General features: G+C 47.5%; 1 protein-coding gene and 1 long non-coding RNA gene across 3 annotated transcripts in view; one reads left to right on the forward strand and one right to left on the reverse strand.

Moving 5' to 3' along the window:
- LOC140895559 (uncharacterized) overlaps window positions 1–7,070 on the forward strand; it is a 30,222-nt gene extending 23,152 nt beyond the window's left edge. The window contains exon 3 of the long non-coding RNA XR_012154261.1: window positions 6,976–7,070. This is a non-coding gene — a long non-coding RNA (uncharacterized lncRNA). The remainder of the gene's footprint in view (window positions 1–6,975) is intronic.
- CCDC148 (coiled-coil domain containing 148) overlaps window positions 1–20,982 on the reverse strand; it is a 171,520-nt gene that overhangs the window by 19,874 nt on the left and 130,664 nt on the right. For both annotated transcript variants that reach the window (XM_073305533.1, XM_073305534.1), the window contains exons 11-12: window positions 6,890–7,030; window positions 238–356 (exon numbers count right to left, since the gene is read on the reverse strand). In XM_073305533.1, coding sequence (XP_073161634.1) covers window positions 238–356; window positions 6,890–7,030 — 260 coding nt within the window. The remainder of the gene's footprint in view (window positions 1–237; window positions 357–6,889; window positions 7,031–20,982) is intronic.

Genomic DNA, 20,982 nt, shown 5'->3' on the forward strand with positions numbered 1-20,982 from the left:
ATATGTAGACACAAATTGGGCCAGGGAACTGTGTTGCTATTGTGTTCCATAATCCGGTTGTAACTATATGGCAGGACAGGGTTCCATTGCATAATGGGAAAGAAAAAAAAGAACAATCAATTTATCCCAAATTTGAGGCAATTGAGCAAATCGGATCAGGAATAGTTACTCATTCTTGCCTGTTGATCATCTATTCACTTTTCAAGGTTTTTTGTTTTGTTTTGTTTGTTTTAATACCTTTCTTTATCTTTAGTTGCTTGTTCAATCATTAATTTCTTCAGTTCTGCCAGACGATGTAGATCTTTCTCTTCCATTTCTTGCCACTTGCGTTGTTTTTCAGCCCAGTATATTCTCACCTGGAGTTTGTATGAATGAAATATACAGATTAAAACAACAGAACACTTATAAACCAAGATACAGGCCAGCAAAGCAAGAGTAATGCCAGGGAAAACCTGACATCTTGGGTTTTGTAATAATATGTATATTTTAGAAAAGCATATTTGCCTACTTAGGAAATATTAACAAACTACACTCTAAACATGAAGCTGCAAAAACTGCTTTTGCGATGTAGTAGGAGCAGAAGAGAGTTTGTGGGAACCCCCCATTCATGAAGAGAAAAATTTCCAACTGGTATGTTTCCTTTCTTTTTCCATCCTATCCAACAACAGCAACTACAGACAGCATTATTGCTCCCCCTACCAGGGAGCAAGGAAATAAAATACATGGCAATCAGAGCACCTCATTCCAGTTTGTATCAAGTATAGCTCCAAGTGGCAGTCCTCCAGGGAAGGAGCAAGGAACATAGGATGAGAACTACGACAAACAGAATTACCAGTGAGTAATTTTTTCTTGTTACTATGGCCCTCTTCATCTGTTCTACCCAGCAATAGCAATTACAGAAAACAGACATCCCATGAAATAACTAAAGAAGATGGATGGGCTTTCTTCAGATGCTTGGAGCGTCAGACATGTCCTCACTGACATTGATTTTGGTCTGACTGGTAATGCCAGATAAAGATGAAAGGAATAGACAACAGTCTTTCAAATTTAGGTACAGAACTGGAATTTCAATGATGCAGAAAATTCGCATGCTACTTACTGAATGAAAATCAGCTCTGTGTAAGCTTGAAAGCTGATCTCTTTCACCAACAGAAGTTGGTACAATAAAAGATATTACCTCATCCACCTTGCCTCGCTGAACAGCATTTAGTAACTTCGGATATATTATTTTGTCCTAGTCAAAGGCTAATAGGATAATGTCTGATCCACAGAGGTTTTTGTGTTCTACAGTCCATTGTTGCATTAACCATCAAGACCAGTGGTTTTCAAACTTTTTTCATTTGCGGACTCCTATAAAATTTCAAATGGAGATGCGGACCCCTTTGGAAATCTTAGACATAGTCTGCGGATCCCTGAAACCACTGTTCTATGGTAACACCAATCTTGAAAACCACTGTTCAATAGTAATAACAACCTTTCACAGACCCCTTAGACATTAAACTGAAATTAAAATTGTAAATATGTATCAATAATTTAATGAAGGAAAATTAATAAATCATAGAATCTTTATATAAACACACAACTGTCTGAAAACAAGGAAATTCAAAGTTAAGGGTACATTTTAAATAAAATTATTTTAAAATTATGGAAATACAGAGCTAAGGTATCCCAAATAACTTTAGCTTTGCTCTCTTGTGCACTTCACTGTGAGAACTCTCCATGTAAAGTTCATATGTATCTTATACTCTGAGGCTCCATGGGAGTGAACCTCAAAAGGGCTCCGATCTGCAGATATTCTGTGCATCAGCTGTGTACCAGAGTCCTGCTTCTGCACCACCTCAAGTGAATGGGAGTTTTGCTATGGACTTCAGTGCAAGCAAGAGCCAAGTTCTGTGTAGCTTGGGAACTCCACAAAACAGATTACACAAAAGAGCTCCAGTCATGGATCTTAGGAGCTCCACAGAATATCCATACAGCTTGGGACACAGACTTTTAGTTATTATATACATTTTTAAAGTCCTCATAACTAAAACATCTAAAATAAATGTTATTCATTTCAAAGTACATCAAGTCCCTGGATAAAGAGGAAGAAAATCTCTAAATTCACCCCTTCCCCTGCCCAATCCCCAGTGTGGAAGGCGCTAACTTAAAAAGGAAATAGTTTAGATGACCATTCCTTGCAACAGAACCTCTATGAAATGGCAATAAAAGTAATACATTATATGTCAAAGAAATACTCTAGTTTTAAGCTTTTGTAGAAGGCTCCAGTTTGCAATGGTTTTCAGGGCATCAGCCCCTTTAAAATGAGCAAAAAGAAAAGGAATACTTGTGGCACCTTAGAGACTAACCAATTTATTTGAGCATGAGCTTTCGTGAGCTACAGCTCACTTCATCGGATGCTGAAGTGAGCTGTAGCTCACGAAAGCTCATGCTCAAATAAATTGGTTAGTCTCTAAGGTGCCACAAGTACTCCTTTTCTTTTTGCGAATACAGACTAACACGGCTGTTACTCTGAAACCTTTAAAATGAGCTGTTCCATTTTTGCAAACAATCATTTAGGTGCTGTGGTTCAGGAAAAAGTAGATTTTCAGAAAATGTTGCTATTTCTGCTAGTTTCCTGCTCCGCAGGGTTAAAATTTAATAGCAAATCATAACTTTATTTAGGCCATTTTTATATGCACAATCTGAAACCAAGGACAACTGTACAACTCTGGTTATTAGAATATTTTTATTAATTATTAGCAAAAGATGTGATCCAATCTACCCAGTAACCCAACCACTCCTCCTGTGATATAGGAGAAAATAAAACTAGATGGCCAAAGCCACCAATAGAGACAACTTGTCAGACAATTCTGAAACGTCAATCAAAATTTCTTCATGTTGCATCCTGAACTAGCGGTAAACCACTGATACTAAAGACAGGTTTCAGAGTAGCAGCCGTGTTAGTCTGTATTCGCAAAAAGAAAAGGAGTACTTGTGACACCTTAGAGACTAATCAATTTATTTGAGCATAAGCTTTTGTGAGCTACAGCTCACTTCATCACTTCATCATGCAAAATGAGCATCCGATGAAGTGAGCTGTAGCTCACGAAAGCTTATGCTCAAATAAATTGGTTAGTCTCTAAGGTGTCACAAGTACTCCTGTTCTTTTTTTGATACTAAAGAGGCATTCAGGTGGCAGGGGATCAGAAAGCAAATACAATTTTTGTAATGGCTGGAAATTATACACATTTACCCCCTGAAAGGCTGTCTCGAAACTAGGAGCACTTTTCCTGACAAAGTTCTCCTAGTTTAAACACAACTGTATCATATTGGTATAGTAAAATCACTCCCCATGAATGAAACAAATTGGTATAAACACAGCTTTGTGTCTATACTAGGAGCTTCAGTTGGCACGTTATATGTCAGTCAGGGATCACACCTCTTCATACCTGTGACCAACAGTTATGCCAGCAGAAGTCTGTAGTTTAAAAAGACTAAACCAATACCTAAAAGCAATAATAACCTAGCCTCTGGGAAGAAATATCAGAAAACATCTGCCAGAGCCAATGTGAAAGAATGCAGGAATCGCACAGTATAGAGAATCTTGAAAAGTTCATCTTGTACATTTTTGAAATATGCTTAAAATATCTACAGATAATGACTAGAACATGCCTACACAGTGTATATATAATCCTGTCTCATCGAAGTCAAAGGCAAAACTTGTCTGGACTTAAACAGCACCAGGCTTTGGCTCAAAGTGCATATTTTACATGCTTATAAATATGACCTCATAACCATAATTGAAAATGACAAGTTCCCAGAATAAAAGAAAAAAGTTAAAGGATATGAGACAAGAGGGAAAACATTTTTTCAAGTGCTTTTGTCCCACTGTTACACTAACTGCATGCCAGTCTCTGTAGTCATTTCATTCATTCTATTTTTTTAGTGGCAGTGTGACTGAGGGAACAGGGTCTGGCAATAATTTAAATTTAATAGCAATGGAAAATCGATGAGAGAATTAAAGAGACAAATCCATGCTACCTCTATAACCAGCGAAGAAGGAAACTAGATACAGACTGTACATGGGCACAGCCTAACATCCACAGCAAAGAATGATGGCCATGCAAATCAAGTCCATCACCTCAACTAGTGAGGCGTGTCTAAGGAAGGGGAGATCAAAGTGGGCTTGGAGATAGGAAAGTGTGGAAACATCCCAGAGGTAAAGTCCTCATATGGGATACAAAGACTGGCACTTTCTCTAGGCAGCACTCTTGTTCAAATACTCCTGTGTGGAATGGTTGATATAGCCACACAGATATGATAATGAACTGTAGGTAAGAGATAAGGGGAAATTTCTTTGGACACAATAGGGAAAGGCTACGTCAGGCCTAAAGAGGAGTTGATAAGAGGACTTTCTAAAGATCTAGGATTTTCTTTTCTTTTCTTTTCTTTTCTTTGTAACTAAGCTAAAGGACCCCTACATCACTCAATTTTGTAAACCATTTCTTTTGCTTTACTACCATATTCTGTTTAGTTTTAATAAATCTTGTTTTCAAGAACATTACTGCAATATGGATAATGTCATGCAGATGGTCGGAAAGAGACAAGACTTCAAACATCTAAGTAGAGGTAGAGAAGGATAAGGCATTTCTGGAGCCGAACTCCCCCATTCATGCTCTCAGTCAGATGGGGCATGAACAGAGTTTATGTACATTCCCATTAAGGTATGTTACAAAGGACTATGACAGGTATTTACCTGGGGAGAAGCCTAAGGACAGAGGAGACATCAGTTGGCAAGGTACTATTTTTTCATTTTCCAGCCTTCACCACTGGCTGATCAACTGTTAACTTAAATCCTCCTTGGGGGCTGGGGTCCCTGGACTTCACTAAACCCTTCAAATACGCATCATGAAAATATTCTATTTTGAAACAATTCTGCCTATCTGATTTTGTGCCCCCCCACACTCATTGCTTTCAACAGATGTATACATAAAAACCTACTAGTCAGTGGCCCAATCCTGCAAGCATGTGAGCACCAACAGTCTCATAGAAGTTAATGGGACAGCTTATGTGAGTAAAGTTACTCATGTGCTGAAGGATCTGCAGGACCACCCTATAAACATTCATTTGCTCTTGCTGCTTATTGCTGACTTGAAATAATAATTATACATTTTTAATATAAAAATTCCACATAAATGTGATGTTAATCCTCTGAGTGTAAGATTTCAGAATGAGAAATAAGTAAAAAAATAGGTAAATTCTCAAAATCAAAAGGTTCCTGTTTTTGTATAAATTACATTAATAATAAAAACTAGTGTAGAAAAATATAGCTAGTATGTGACACATAAGCAGATTTTTCTATAAGCAGTAAAAAAAACTTATTCTCCAAAGTTTTTCCACAAAGTACTGTTTAGACTTTAGTTAGAACAATGTTATTTCCCCACAGAGAGACAAGGTAGGTGAGATAATATCTTTTATTGGACTAATTTCTGTTGGAGAGAGAGAGAAAAGCTTTCCAGCTTACACAAAGCTCTTCTTTACATCTGGGAAATTTATTCAGAGGATATGTTTACACTGCAGTTAGACACCGGTGGCTGGCCCGTGCCAGCTGACTCTGGCTCTGGGGTCTTTTAAGAGGCTGTTTCATTGCAATGTAGATGTTGAGGCTCAGGCTGCAGCCCGGGCTCTACGACCTTGAAAGTAGGAGGGTCCCAGAGCTTGGGCTGCAGCCCCAGCAGGAACATCTACACTGCAATGAAACAGCCCCTTAGCCAAAGTCCTGTGAGTTTGAGTCAGCTGGCATGAGCCAGCCACCAGTGTCTAATTGCAGTGTAAACATACCCAGAGTGTCACAGATAAATACAAGGTGGAACAGATTATTTAGCACTAGTAGTTAACACATATTTCAAGGGACTATTCAAGGTGAAGTGGCACGTTAACACCTCTCCAGTTAATGGGAAGGGGGAAAGCCGGGGAGTGATGGGGTGTTAACGGGGTTACAGATTGTAATAAACCATAATTCCAGTGTGCTATTCAGTCTATGATTTTTAGTGTCTAGTGACGTTATGAATTTAAGCTCCTAGGCTCATCTCTTGAAGGGGCTGTGCAGGTTTCCTTTGAGAAAATCCTTGACTGAGAGGTGTTAATGGGCCACTTCACGTTGAAATATGTGTTAACAACATATGCTAAACAATTATCTGTTCCATCTTGTATTTAGCTGTGACACTCCGAGTACATTTCCCAGATCTAAAGAAGAGCTCTGTGTAATCTCAAAAGCTTCTCTCTCTGTTGCCAACAGAAGCTGGTCCAAGCTCACCCACCTTGTCTCTCTAATATCCTGGGACCAATAAGGCTACAACACTGCATACATTTCCCAGTCAGTCAAACGATGTAGCACAATGTAAACATAGAGGTCTGCTGTCTTGAAAGAGGTAATGTGCACCTGTTCTTGGAAGCCTATTTGAAAGTTCCCTGTGTTGGTCTAAGTGCAGTGTGCTTAAACACTGTAGCCAATATATTGTGAGGCTCATTTGCTGCAATGCAGCATATCTTGCTGCAGCTTTGGTAGCTTCAGTGGTCTTTGCCATATTACTTGATAGCATAAATCTGTAAGACAGCTAGAAATGCAGTAGTTTCTCTGCACTGATTTTCCTTGCGTCTGTGTGTCAGCCACAGCGTATATGCCTATATTGTTGTCTTTTTAGAAAAATAAGAAAGTAGAATAATTGCTGCACAAGTACATGCAGCTTTAAAGCTGAAATGGGTATTAGCAACATTCCACTAACCACTTGCTAATCTCTGAACTAATAACAAAAAGACTATTTACAATAATATAAAGTATTGAGATTACTTAAAGCTTTTAAAAGCAATTAGACAATAAATCATTCAAATAGCACATTTTCCATACTTTTTCTTTTTCCTCTGCTTTCTGAATCATTTCCTTTTCTTTCTGTATCTTTTCTCTTTCATCTTCCTTTTCTTTACTTCTGACAGCTACAGCAGCTTCCAGTCTGGCTGTCTCCTCCTGGTGTGCTCTCCACTGTAGAACCTGAAATAAAAGATTGAGAAAGTCTTCCTGTTTAGTCAATCCCCTAACACGGTAAGTGTAACATTGTGGGCCTGAAAAACTGAATATAGTGAAGAAACACAAGTAGTCTGTTTATCAATCAGCAATGTACTGTTGTCATAAATATAAAGGGAAGGGTAACCACCTTTCTGTATACAGAACTATAAAATCCCTCCTGGCCAGAGGCAACATCCTGTTACCTGTAAAGGGTTAAGAAGCTCAGCTAACCTGGCTGGCACCTAACCCAAAGGACCAATAAGGGAACAAGATACTTTCAAATCTTGAGGGGGGAAGGCTTTTGTTTGTGCTCTTTGTTTACGTGGTTGTTCTTGGGACTGAGATAGGCCAGACAGAAATCCATCTTCTCCAACCCATCCTAATCCAAGTCTCCAATATCGCAACCAGTATAGGCAAACTAGGCAAGGCGGATTAGTTTATCTTTTGTTTTATGTGAATTTTCTCTGTGTTATTCCTGTTTTCTGTAACTTTAAGGTTTTGCCCAGACAGGGATCCTCTGTGTTTTGAAACTGAATACCCTGTAAAGTATTTCCCATCCTGATTTTACAGAGATGATTTTTATCTTTTTTTTAAAATAAAATCCTTCTTTTAAGAACCTGACTGATTTTTCCATTGTTCCAAGATCCAGGGGTTTGGGTCTTTGATGATTTTGTAACACATTGGTTAGGATATTATTCTCAAGCCTCCCCAGGAAACGGTGTGTGTAGGGCTTGGGGGGAATATTTTGGGGGAAAACGTCTCCAAGTGGCCTCTTTCCCTGTTCTTTGTTTAAAACGCTTGGTGGTAGCAGCATACTGTTCAAGGACAAGGCAAAGTTTGTACCTTGGGGAAGTTTTTAACCTAAGCTGGTAAGAATAAGCTTAGGGGGTCTTTCATGAGGGTCCCCACATCTGTACCCTAAAGTTCAGAATGGGGAAGAAACCCTGACAACTATTGTTTAATAAACATTACTTTCACTTATTACTAAGTCAGTCATTCTCTATTAATTGGTGTATAATTTAACAACAAAGTCCCACATGAAAAGTTAAAGACTTTCAATAATACTTGAGCTCCTAAATGCCTAAGCCCTGATCTACACTAGGACTTTAGGTTGAATTTAGCAGCGTTAAATCGATGTAAACCTGCACCTGTCCACACGATGAAGCCTTTATTTCGACTTAAAGGGCTCTTAAAATCGATTTCCTTACTCCACCCCTGACAAGTGGATTAGCGCTTAAATTGGCCTTGCCGGCTCGAATTTGGGGTACTGTGGACACAATTTGACGGTATTGGCCTCCGGGAGCTATCCCAGAGTGCTCCATTGTGACCGCTCTGGACAGCACTCTCAACTCAGATGCACTGGCCAGGTAGACAGGAAAAGAACCACGAACTTTTGAATCTCATTTCCTGTTTGGCCAGTGTGGCAAGCTGCAGGTGACCATGCAGAGCTCATCAGCAGAGGTGACCATGATGGAGTCCCAGAATCGCAAAAGAGCTCCAGCATGGACCGAACGGGAGGTATGGGATCTGATCGCTGTTTGGGGAGAGGAATCCGTGCTCTCAGAACTCCGTTCCAGTTTTCGAAATGCCAAAACCTTTGTCAAAATCTCCCAGGGCATGAAGGACAGAGGCCATAACAGGGACCCGAAGCAGTGCCGCGTGAAACTTAAGGAGCTGAGGCAAGCCTACCAGAAAACCAGAGAGGCGAACGGCCGCTCTGGGTCAGAGCCCCAAACATGCCGCTTCTATGATGAGCTGCATGCCATTTTAGGGGGTTCAGCCACCACTACCCCAGCCATGTTGTTTGACTCCTTCAATGGAGATGGAGGCAACACGGAAGCAGGTTTTGGGGACGAAGAAGATGATGATGATGATGATGAGGTTGTAGATAGCTCACAGCAAGCAAGCAGAGAAACCGGTTTTCCTGACAGCCAGGAACTGTTTCTCACCCTGGACCTAGAGCCAGTACCCCCTGAACCCCCACAAGGCTGCTTCCTGGACCCGGCAGGCGGAGAAGGGACCTCCGGTGAGTGTACCTTTTAAAATACTATACATGGTTTAAAAGCAAGCATGTGAAAGGATTAATTTGCCCTGGCATTCGCGGCTCTCCTGGATGTACTCCCAAAGCCTTTGCAAAAGGTTTCTGGGGAGGGCAGCCTTATTGCGTCCTTCATGGTAGGACACTTTACCACTCCAGGCCAGTAACACGTACTCGGGAATCATTGTACAACAAAGCATTGCAGCGTATGTTTGCTGGCTTCAAACAACATCCGTTCTTTATCTCTCTGTGTTATCCTCAGGAGAGTGAGATATCATTCATGGTCTCCTGGTTGAAATAGAGTGCTTTTCTTCAGGGGACACTCAGAGGAGCCCGTTCCTGCTGGGCTGTTTGCCTGTGGCTAAACAGAAATGTTTCCCGCTGTTAGCCACAGGGAGGGGGGAAGGTTGAGGGGGTAGCCACGCGGTGGGGGGAGGCAAAATGCAACCTTGTAACGAAAGCACATGTGCTATGTATGTAATGTTAACAGCAAGGTTTACCCTGAAAGAGTGTAGCCACTGTTTTATAAAATATGTCTTTTTAAATACCGCTGTCCCTTTTTTTTCTCCACCTGCTGCATGTGTTTCAATGATCACAGGATCTTCTCCTTCCCAGAGGCTAGTGAAGATTAGGAAGAAAAAAAAACGCACTCAAGATGAAATGTTCTCCGAGCTCATGCTGTCCTCCCGCACTGACAGAGCACAGACGAATGTGTGGAGGCAAATAATGTCAGAGTGCAGGAAAGCACAAAATGACCAGGAGAGGTGGCGGGCTGAAGAGAGTAAGTGGCGGGCTGAAGACAGGGCTGAAGCTCAAATGTGGCGGCAGCGTGATGAGAGGAGGCAGGATTCAATGGTGAGGCTGCTGGAGGACCAAACCAGTATGCTCCAGTGTATGGCTGAGCTGCAGCAAAGGCAGCTGGAGCACAGACTGCCACTACAGCCCCTGTGTAACCAACCGCCCTCCTCCCCAAGTTCCATAGCCTCCACACCCAGATGCCCAAGAACACGGTGGGGGGGCCACCGGCCAACCAGTCACTCCGCCACAGAGGATTGCCCAAAAAAAAGAAGGCTGGCATTCAATAAATTTTAAAGTTGTAAACTTTTAAAGTGCTGTGTGGCATTTTCCTTCCCTCCTCCACCACCCCTCCTGGGCTACCTTGGTAGTCATCCCCCTATTTGTGTGATGAATGAATAAAGAATGCATGAATGTGAAGCAACAATGACATTATTGCCTCTGCAAGCGGTGATCGAAGGGAGGAGGAGAGGGTGGTTAGCTTACAGGGAAGTAGAGTGAACCAGAGTGAACCAAGGGGCAGGGGGTTTCATCAAGGAGAAACAAACAGAACTTTCACACCGTAGCCTGGCCAGTTATGAAACTGGTTTTCAAAGCTTCTCTGATGCGTACCGCGCCCTCCTGTGCTCTTCTAACCGCCCTGGTGTCTGGCTGCGCGTAACCAGCAGCCAGGTGATTTGCCTCAACCTCCCACCCCGCCATAAACGTCTCCCCCTTACTCTCACAGATATTGTGGAGCACACAGCAAGCAGTAATAACAGTGGGAATACTGGTTTCGCGGAGGTCTAAGCAAGTCAGTAAACTGCGCCAGCGCGCCTTTAAACGTCCAAATATACATTCTACCACCATTCTGCACTTGCTCAGCCTGTAGTTGAACAGCTCCTGACTACTGTCCAGGCTGCCTGTGTATGGCTTCATGAGCCATGGCATTAAGGGGTAGGCTGGGTCCCAAAGGATACATATAGGCATTTCAAATCCCCAACAGTTATTTTCTGGTCTGGGAATAAAGTCCCTTCCTGCAGCTTTTGAAACAGACCAGAGTTCCTGAAGATGCGAGCGTCATGTACCTTTCGCAGCCATCCCACATTGATGTTGGTGAAACGTCCCTTGTGATCCACCAGAGCTTGCTGCACTATTGAAAAGTACCCCTTGCGGTTTATGTACTCGGCGGCTTGGTGCTCTGGTGCCAAACTAGGGATATGGGTTCTGTCTATGGCCCCACCACAGTTAGGGAATCCCATTGCAGCAAAGCCATCCACTATGACCTGCACATTTTCCAGGGTCACACCCTTGATATCAGCAGATCTTTGATTGCATGGGCTACTTGCATCACAGCAGCCCCCACAGTAGATTTGCCCACTCCAAATTGATTCCCAACTGACCGGTAGCTGTCTGGCGTTGCAAGCTTCCACAGGGCTATCGCCACTCACTTCTCAACTGTGAGGGCTGCTCTCATCTTGGTATTCATGCGCTTCAAGGCAGGGGAAAGCAAGTCACAAAGTTCCATGAAAGTGCCCTTACACATGCGAAAGTTTCGCAGCCACTGGGAATCGTCCCAGACCTGCAACACTATGCGGTCCCACCAGTCTGTGCTTGTTTCCCGAGCCCAGAATCGGCGTTCCACAGCATGAACCTGCCCCATTAGCACCATGATGCATGCATTGGCAGGGCCCATGCTTTCAGAGAAATCTGTGTCCATGTCCTGATCACTCACGTGATCGCGCGGACGTCGCCTCCTCGCCCGGTATCGCTTTGCCAGGTTCTGCATATACTGCTGGATAATGCGTCTTTAATGTGCTCCTAATTGCCAAAGTGAGCTGAGCGGCCTCCATGCTTGCCTTGGTATGGCGTCCGCACAGAAAAAAGGCGCGGAACAATTGTCTGCCGTTGCTCTGACGGAGGGAGGGGCGACTGACGACATGGCTTACAGGGTTGGCTTCAGGGAGCTAAAATCAATGAAGGGGGTGGCTTTACATCAAGGAGTATTTCAGACAGGACTTCACAGAGGGTTCCAATAAGAAATGGTGCACCTAAGTTATTGTTCTTATTGGAACAAGGAGGTTAGTTTGGCCTCTGATTGATACATGGCTAGATTTACCTCGCTGCACCTTCCCTGTGAGTGACTGCAGTGTGACCTAGAGGAATGAGTCCCCTAGATGGGGGAGGAGGCAAATGAGTACAAAACAAATCTGGTCTATTTCTTGTTTTGATCCACTCCATCTATCTTTTACATCTTTGGCTGGCAGCAGATGGTGCAGAAGGACTGCATGCCATCCACATCTCATGGCTGCTCGGCAGAAGATGGTACAGTGCGACTGCTAGCCATCCTCATCTCTTGCCTGCCTGGCAGAAGATGGTACAATACAACTGCTAGCCAGCCTCATCTCTTGCCTGCCCGGCAGAAGATGGTACAGTACGACTGCTAGCAATCCGTATCGCCTGCCTGCTCACCATAAGACGGTTCAATAGGACTGACTGCAGGACTAAAGAGAATGACCTGGTCAAGTCACTCCAAATTTAGTCCTTGCGCCCATGTCTGCCCAGGCGCTCCCAGCCGACGTGGCCAGGAGCACCTCGGACACGACGATGACAGCTAACAGTCGTATTGCACCGTCTGCTGCCAGAAGGCAAGGGGTTGCTGCTACTGTGTAGCAATGCCGTACCGCGTCTGCCAGCACCCAGGAGTCATAGGGTGACGGTTACCTGAGCGGGCTCCATGCTTGCCGTGGTATGGCGTCTGCACAGGTAACTCAGGAAAAAAGGCGCGAAACGATTTTCTGCCCTTGCTTTCACGGAGGGAGGGAGGGAACGGGGGCCTGACGATATGTACCCAGAACCATCCGCGACAATGTTTTAGCCCCATCAGGCATTGGGATCTCAACCCAGAATTCCAATGGGCAGCAGAGACTGCGGGAACTGTAGGATAGCTACCCACAGTGCAATGCTCCAGAAGTCGACTCTAGCCTCGGTACTGTGGAAGCACTCCGCCGAGTTAATGCACTTAGAGCATTTTCTGTGGGGACACACACACTCGAATATATAAAACCGATTTCTAAAAAACCGACTTCTACAAATTCGACCTTATTCCGTAGTGTAGACATACCCTTAGTCACTTCTGAAAATGGGCTTGAGGCTCTTATTTCACTAAGGTGCTTTAAAAAATGTTACTCTTTATCTTACATGGTATGCATATTTTTATTTCATTATTTACCATATATTGCTTTAAATCATTATATTATATTATTAGTAATAATAATAATTATTATTATTGGCCAAGCAAAGTGGGGCCCTACATTCAACTTGATGGCATTTCTGTTTGTATGTCTGTAATGTGATAACTTTGAAACAGCACATCACATGAATTCCAAATTTTCAGGGAAAGTTCTAGACATCAATGACATCCTATTGATTCTGTGGAAAAGTCAGAAACCCGGAAGGGGAAATTGGGGACAACACACAGAGCCCCGACACATTTGCTTAGCAGGTTTAACCAGCTTTGTAATTATCTATAGATCAAAGAACTTGTCCACAAAGCTAATCTCAGCTCTGTCCATCTCTCAATCGAGTTTTAAATGCTGACACACTGAATGGGCTATCTCCCAGAGAGAACATCAGGAGGAGCCAGAGGGAGAGAAAAGTGAATGAGGCCTAATTCCTTCTTCCCTCCTCGTGCGCTGCCTCCCCAAAACTTGGTCCAAGGTGGGGGAGATATAGAGAGGGGGCACCAGCCCCTGCAAATATTGACTCTGGAAGGAAAAGGAGCACACAAAGCAAGTGTGCGCACGTATGCAGTTCCCAGCCAGGGCTTGGGTAAAGGAGGGTTCTGGTGTGGAAGGTATGTGAATTTCTGAGCTCAGGTAGAAGGGATTGGTGGAGCAGGTTAACACATATCTAGAAGGTAAAGGACAAAGCAGCTCTGAGTGTGGGGTTGGGAGTATCTAATGCCCTCATCATCTCATTCTTTGACCCCCCCCTTGCTGATCCCTCTTATTCCTCCCTATATACCCCCTTTCCCCCCACTATATTGCTACAGGCAGATAAATCTCTCTGATGCCTCATGCTGCTTCCTGCACATATCACAAGCAGCAGCTTTATATGCTACTCTCTCATTGTTTGTGCAGCATGTGTATGACCCTCCAGTTATAACAACAAAGCATATGACCCTCCATTTTAAAATAATATTACTAAAAAGCACATACAAGCCATAATTGAAACCATTTATCCAAACCCACGTCCCCCTTAAAGTCAGGGATCTAAAACACCCCAGTTTTTGGTTTGTAAAGCAAAAACCCAACCAATGAGATTTTGCAAATGCCTAAACCATTCCTATTTTTTCCATCTCTCAGAAAGTAAGATTAAGTGTTAAATGACTCCAGAGAAATTATACTAGGCATAACAACGTGGAACATAAAAAGCCACAATATGGGACATTATGAAATGTAATAGTCAAAGTCATTTTGGTAGATAGAGATTTATTTTGCTGCAGAAGTGTGGCCTGTGTATTTGTTTCATGTGCCATGTGCTGAGTAATAACATGAAAGGACTCCAGGCTTGTAAAACTCAACTGAGCTCTTTTTACTATGAGCTATTTAGAGATGTTGCAACTGCAGCTAGCATTCTAGCCATGTGCACAATGTCTGATTTTCTGATGACTCCTTCAAATTCTTTCCTGCTGCAATCTGTGCTCCTCCTTTCAAGTTCCAAGCAGGTTGTTACAGCTTTCCTTTTAACAGCTTTTGTTGTTGTGTCTTTTGTGCAAGTGTTTGCTGTCCTGCTGGGGCTAGAGGTTACTAGTATACAGCCCACCATAGAGACATAGCCTTTAGCACCAGCCCATTGTAGCCTGTTAGCCTTCAAGGGTGTTAGCCTTTAAACCAGTCTCTGACTTCTTGTTTGTGTTACCACTCTTGGTGCAGGGCTTGCTTTCACCCTGTTGCTGCCTTCATTCTATTGGGTGGTGTCCTGTTGGTCCTCTGTTAGTCTCATATACCTCCTTTCTACATCAGGCCAGCTGATGGCTGAGTCTCTATGTCCTCCTGGTCCTGGCCTTGGACAGCTATCTGCCACTACTGTGTGGTTGTCTTTGGTTTCGTCTCCACTGCACGGCGAAAGTGAAGCCACGTAGCTTATGTTTGATGCAACAGAGTAGTGAAGGGATGCAAAAGGAACAATGACATGATCAAAGTGATGGGCAATGAAAAGGATTTTTGCAGCATCATTATGAACAGATATAATTGGGGAATGATGGCATTTGTCAAGGCTTGTGAAGGATGTTGCACTGAGATGCAACATGATGAGAACCTCAACAAGAGTATTAGCTGGATGGATAGATAGGAAAGGCTATATCTTAGAGATCTGATACAGAAAGATTTGGCAAGACTTAGAAATAGCCTGGATGGTGTACTGTCTTCCTGGAGCAAAGCTGCAAGGTTGAATAAGACAAGAAAAAGGAGTTTTGTTAAATACTTTAGGAACAAAAAGAATCCTAACAGTGTGTGATGGAGTCAGACCAGAAGGATGTGAGAGAGTGGTCCTTTTGAGCACCAGCACATGTGCGAGCGTTAGCTCGCCCACTGCTACAGGCCCCTCCCTCAGCCTAGGGAGGGGCTACTAAACCTAGAACTCAATCGAATTCAAGGGACAACAACTGCAATAACGGGAACAGGTGTAGGGGTCAAAGGGCCAAAACTAGGGAACCAGAAGGGGACACCAAGCAGAGAACCCCAGACAGCGCCCACTGCTCCTTGAAGGCGTCGAGAGAGCTGGCGGACGCTGCCCAGAGGAACTCTGCCCGGATGCATGAATGAATAAAGGAACGAAAAACAGCCCCACAGTCGCAGGGCCCCCCTCTCTGCCAACCTCCTCTCCCTGGTGTTACGAATGGCCCCCTTGGCCATGGCTAGGAAGAGGTTGACGAGGTGGTCCCACGACTTTGTGGGGCTTCGAATTGGGTGTGCATAAATAAACAAGTGCGGGAAAAAGTGCAGCCAGAACCGCAATAAGAGGTTCTGGAGGAGCTGGAAAAGGGGCTGCAGTCTGGTGCACTGAAGGTGTGTGTGTGCCAGGGTCTCTCTCATGCCACAAAAGGGACAGGCTTCAGGGACAGAGGTGAACTGCACCAAGTACATGCCCGTGCTCACGGCTCCATGAAGGAGCCGCCAGCTCATATCCCCGGAGGGCCGCAGGACTAAGATGGAATACAAACCGGCCCACTGGTTCCCCACCCTCCACTGCTGGTAAAAGGTCCCGCCACTTGGTATCAGTGCACGACACGAGGATGTGGTAGTGAAGCGTGTGCAACACAAGCATGTATAGGTGGTCCCTTGGTGTGGTTTGGAAACGAATTGGCTGCATTGTACGCAGCCAACTCGAGGTACGAGGAGGGGGGAGGCCGGGAAGCCTCACGGGGCAGGGGGCCGATGGAAAGATCTGGAGGGCCTGGAGGGGTGGGCGAGGCGCACCCTCTCGCAGGACCTGCTCAAGTAAAAAACGAGCCGCGGGAGGCAGGGCTGCCTCCACCTACTGGACTACGCACTGGGGGGTTGTAAGGGTGGAGAGCCCCATGCACCAACCGAGTGCCTGGGGATCCACCCAAGCCCCCAGGTCGTAGTCCAGGAGGTCTCCAATCTTCATGACTCCTGCCAGGACCAACCTCTGGCACACCAAGGGGGACTGTGCCACCTGCACATGAAGATGGGGATTGTGTAGCAGGGGCTCCACGAGGAGATCTACCCTCTCTGTGGCTACAAAGGACCTGGTTGCTGAAACCAGTCTCCAGGACTGGAGGAGGTCCTGGTAGAAGACCGGCAGCTCGGAGAGGTCTCGCGGAAGACCTCTCGGATGGAGAAAAGAGAGCTGCCAGTCATATCGGAGCCCTCGCGGGCGGCGGAGGAGGAAGGCGTGTGCCAATATGCTCCACGCCGAGCCACCCGCACTATGAAGGAGCCTCTGCAGGCCCTGGAGGTGGAAGACATGGACCTGCATGCGCATACACGTCAGGCCCTGTCCTCCCTCCTCCAGGGGGAGATGGAGAACCCCTGCAGAGACCCAGTGCAGTCCCGGCCAAAAAAAACTCCAGGACCAGTCTCTGGAGATTGGCCAGGAACACCGGGGGTGGGCACAGGGTATTGAGTCGGTGTCAGAGCATGGACAGGACCAGTTGGTTAAGCATCAGCACTCTCCCCCAGAGGGAGAGGTACCAGGGCAGTCCCGTCCGGCCCTGAAACCGCCCAGTCACCCTGCCCTTTAAACCGTGCCAGTTCTCTGGCGGAGACAGATGTGTGGCAGAAAGGTAAACGCCAAGATAAAGCAGCAGACCCGTGCTCCACAGGATGGCCTGAAGAGCGGGTGGGAGGGAGCTCGCCCGCCATCCGGCCCCGACCACCAGGCAAGAGCTCTTGACCCAGTTGACCCGGGCAGAGGAGGCCGCTGAATAAACAGCTTTACAGGCCTCCACCTGCACCAGATCATACGGGTCCTGGACCACAAGAAGCACGTCATCAGCGTACGCTGCCAGGACCAGCCGCACCTCCGGCTCATGCAGCACCAACCCCGTCAACTTGCGAAGGAGCCTAAGGAATGGCTCAATGGCCACATTGTACAGCTGACCTAACAGCGGGCAGCCTTCATGCACCCCTCGCCCAAAGCTGACAGGTGTGGTCAGTTGAGCCTGACCAGACACTCTGCAGAAGCGTACAGCACTTGGAGAAACCCCACAAACTGGGGCCTGAAGCCGAATGCCCGCACAGTGCCCAGGAGATACCCATGGTCCATTTGGTCAAACATCTTCTCCTGATCCAAGGACAAGAGGGCGAACAACAGACCATCCCTACACCCAAGCTCCAAGAGATCCCAGACCAAATAAAGATGGTCGAAGATGGTACGGCCTGGGACAGTGTAGGTCTGGTCTGGATGGACCACATCTGCCAGCATGGACCGCAGCGAGATGGCCTTCACCATGACCTTATAGTCCATGCTGAGGAGCGAGACAGGACGCCAATTCCAGAGATCGCGGAGGTTCCCCTTCTTCGGGAGCAAGGCGGGCAGCGCTCGCCTGCACGACAGAGGGAGGACCTCCCTCTCCAGAGACTCGGCCCAGACGATGGCAAGGTCCAGCCTGAGGACGTCCCAGAACACGCGGTAGAACTCCACAGTCAGCCTGTCCATGCCCGGAGATTTATTGGTGGGCATGTGGCAGAGGGCTTCCAAGAACTCGGCCAGAGTGAGAGGCAGCTCCAGACGGTCCCGGTCGCCTGTGCTGACTGTCGGGAGTCTGTCCCAAAGTACTCCTCAGGCATCAGCATCGGTTGGATCTGGGGAGAAAAGGCCAGCGTAGAAGGCCCTGGCCCTCTCATGCATCTCCACTGGATCCATGAGGGGGTGCCATCCTCGGCCAGGAGGCAGAGGACTTGTTTTTTCACCCCCCCTCTTCTTCCCCAGGGAGTAGAGGAAGTGGGAGCCGCGATCCATCTCCTGCAGGAGGTGGATGCAGGATCGATCGAAGACGCCCCGGGCCCGAAGATCATCAAGGGCCTGGAGCTCCTCTACTTCACTCCACAGAGGGGTGGATCACCGGGGCTGGTGGCCAGATGCCTCTCTAGGTCCAATACCTCCCGCTTCAGCTGCTCTATCATCACATCCCTCCACCGGCTGGCACCCTGGGTGTGGCTATGGCAGAAGAGCCACATCCCACCATCACCGCACCGAGGGAAGGGCACACCTCTGGTCCTGCCAGGCCAGCCAAAACTCCCAGAAGGATGCCACAAATCCCACATCCTCCAGCAGGCTGTTATTGAAGTGCCAATAGGCCGAAGAAAGAGAGGCCATCATGGCCACCAAATGGTGGTCCAAGAACAGGGCCGGCTGGACGCTGGAGGAGTGGGCCTGTGAAAGATAACATTGAGAAAAATAGATGTGATCTAACCAGGAGTGGTTTGACCATTGTTCCTCCTCCCGGACAAAAGTGAACATGGAGTCATCATTCAGGTGGTGGTCACGCCAGACATCCACCAGGGAGTGATGTGCTATGATCTCCCTGAGGATGTCTGCGGCGACCGGGCTCGGCTCAGTCCCTGTTCGGTCCCACTCCTCAAGAGTGCAGTTGAAATCTCCGCCCAGGACCAGGCACTTGCGAGGATCCAGAGAACCAAGGAAGGCAGACGCCTGCCAAAAGAAACACGCTTGCTCCGGGCCGGAAGCCGGGACACAGATGTTGACAAGATGCAACGTCAGCCCCTCAACCCGAGCCCGGAGATGCAGTAGGTGACCCGACACGACCTCAGTAATCCCCAGCACCTCGGGCTGTAGGTGCAGGGAGAACAGGGTCGCCATCCCGGCCTGATGGGCCAAAAGGTGGCTAAAGTAGACCCTGTCCCCCCACTCCAGCCACCAGCTAGCTTTGGCAGCTAGGTATGTGTGGATCTCCTGCAGGAAAATAACCAAGTACCCCCTTCCCAAAGGAAGGAGAGCACCTGGTACCTGCGGAGACCCAACCTACAGCCCCGGGTGTTTAAAGTGGCAAAGATGGACGGCGACATGTAGAGGGCTGGGGATGATCCTCATGGTCAGGGGTGCTAGCGGTTCCCACTGGAACCCCAACCCCAAAAGCCATCAGGGCGTCACTGGTAACCCGCAGCGTCCCGCTTCCTGGTCCATTTGCCCTCCCCCATAATGGCCCTCTCGCTCTGGAGAACAAGATGGAAATTGCCCCAGTGCTGAAGAGTGAGAGGCACTCTGTTCATGGAGCCACGAGTGTCTTCCAAGAAACAGTACATCTCGTTCCTCTGCGTGGCAGGTCACGGACCCCAGGGCGTCCCCCAATTGGATCCCCCTGCCAGCCCTGTTGCCTATCAAGATGGGCAAGCAGGGATCAGATTCCGGCCGCGGTGCCCGTCCCTCTGGCCACCCGACTCAGCACTTGGCCCTAGGGACATTGGCAGAGGGAGAACTGCAGCCCCGGATGGGCCAGGAGAGGGAAAAACAAAAATCGCCTCCCGGGGGAACCTCTTAAAAAGAAGAAGAGGCAACCCCAGGGATGGCAGCAACAGGAGGAGGAAAGGAATAGAAGTTAAGGACAGGAACAGGGGCTGGAACAGGGTAAGGGACAGGGACGGGGGCAGGACACAAATCTAGGACGGGAACAGGGACAAAATCAGGGGCCCAAGTGGCAGAGCCACCGGGGCACAATGTCCCTCCACCCGGCATGGTGGGCAAAGGGGCAGCAAGGGATTGGGGCACCCCCACAACAGCAGGCTCAGGTGCCCCACTTAACGAGGCACCCACGATTACAGCACTGGGGGGGAGGGGGAAAGCTGCGGCCCCGCTTCATAGGGCAGGGCACCCATAGGCTCAGAGCCCGGCCACTTGGCGTCAGCCGTCACCTCACTGGGCACAGCGGCACCAGCCCAATTACTGTTTGCTGCCGGGCAGATGGTCAGGTCCCGGGGCGGTGTAATGGCCAAAACAGGGAGAACCGCCTGAGGCGGGGGAAAAAAGGGAGGGGAGGGCAACAGATCACAGGCGCCCTGACTGAGGCCCCCTAGCGGAGGCGCATCCATCCGCTCGGTGGTTGGGGTCAAGCCTAGGGCCTCGATCTCACCAAAAATAGAGGTAAACTCCCCACCCGCCTCTACGGGGCCCCCCTCGACAGCAGCCGGGGCAGTCGCCATTGCGGCGCCTACAGGGGGCACAGATGGCAAAGCAGCAGGGGGGATACTTCCGCAACGCCCTCAGGGAGGAACTCTATAGCAGAGACGGTGCTACCTGCAGCTGCAGCAGCCTCGGCCAACTCCAAACGATGAACGGCAGCAGGGGAGTCAACGGAAAGCCCAGTGCCAGCAACCCCCGTCATAGTTTTATGTGGGGGATCCCTCCCCCTTGCCAACGAGGGGGGGGTGCTGGGCCCGCACTCCCCGCTTTCGGTGCCTCCCTCGCACAAGCTCCCAGCTCTCTGAAGGGCGGGGCTGGCCAGCCGGGTCAGATCCAGGGAGTGAGGGCATTGACGGGAGGGTAAGGGAAGAGGAGGGCAGGACAATGGGGAAACGGACAGACTCCCCCCAAAGGCAAGCCCTGCTCAAGTCCTGCCAAGTCCAGCCCTGTCACCCTC

This window comes from Lepidochelys kempii, chromosome 11 (genome assembly GCF_965140265.1).
Source record: "Lepidochelys kempii isolate rLepKem1 chromosome 11, rLepKem1.hap2, whole genome shotgun sequence".
NCBI lineage: Eukaryota > Metazoa > Chordata > Testudines > Cheloniidae > Lepidochelys > Lepidochelys kempii.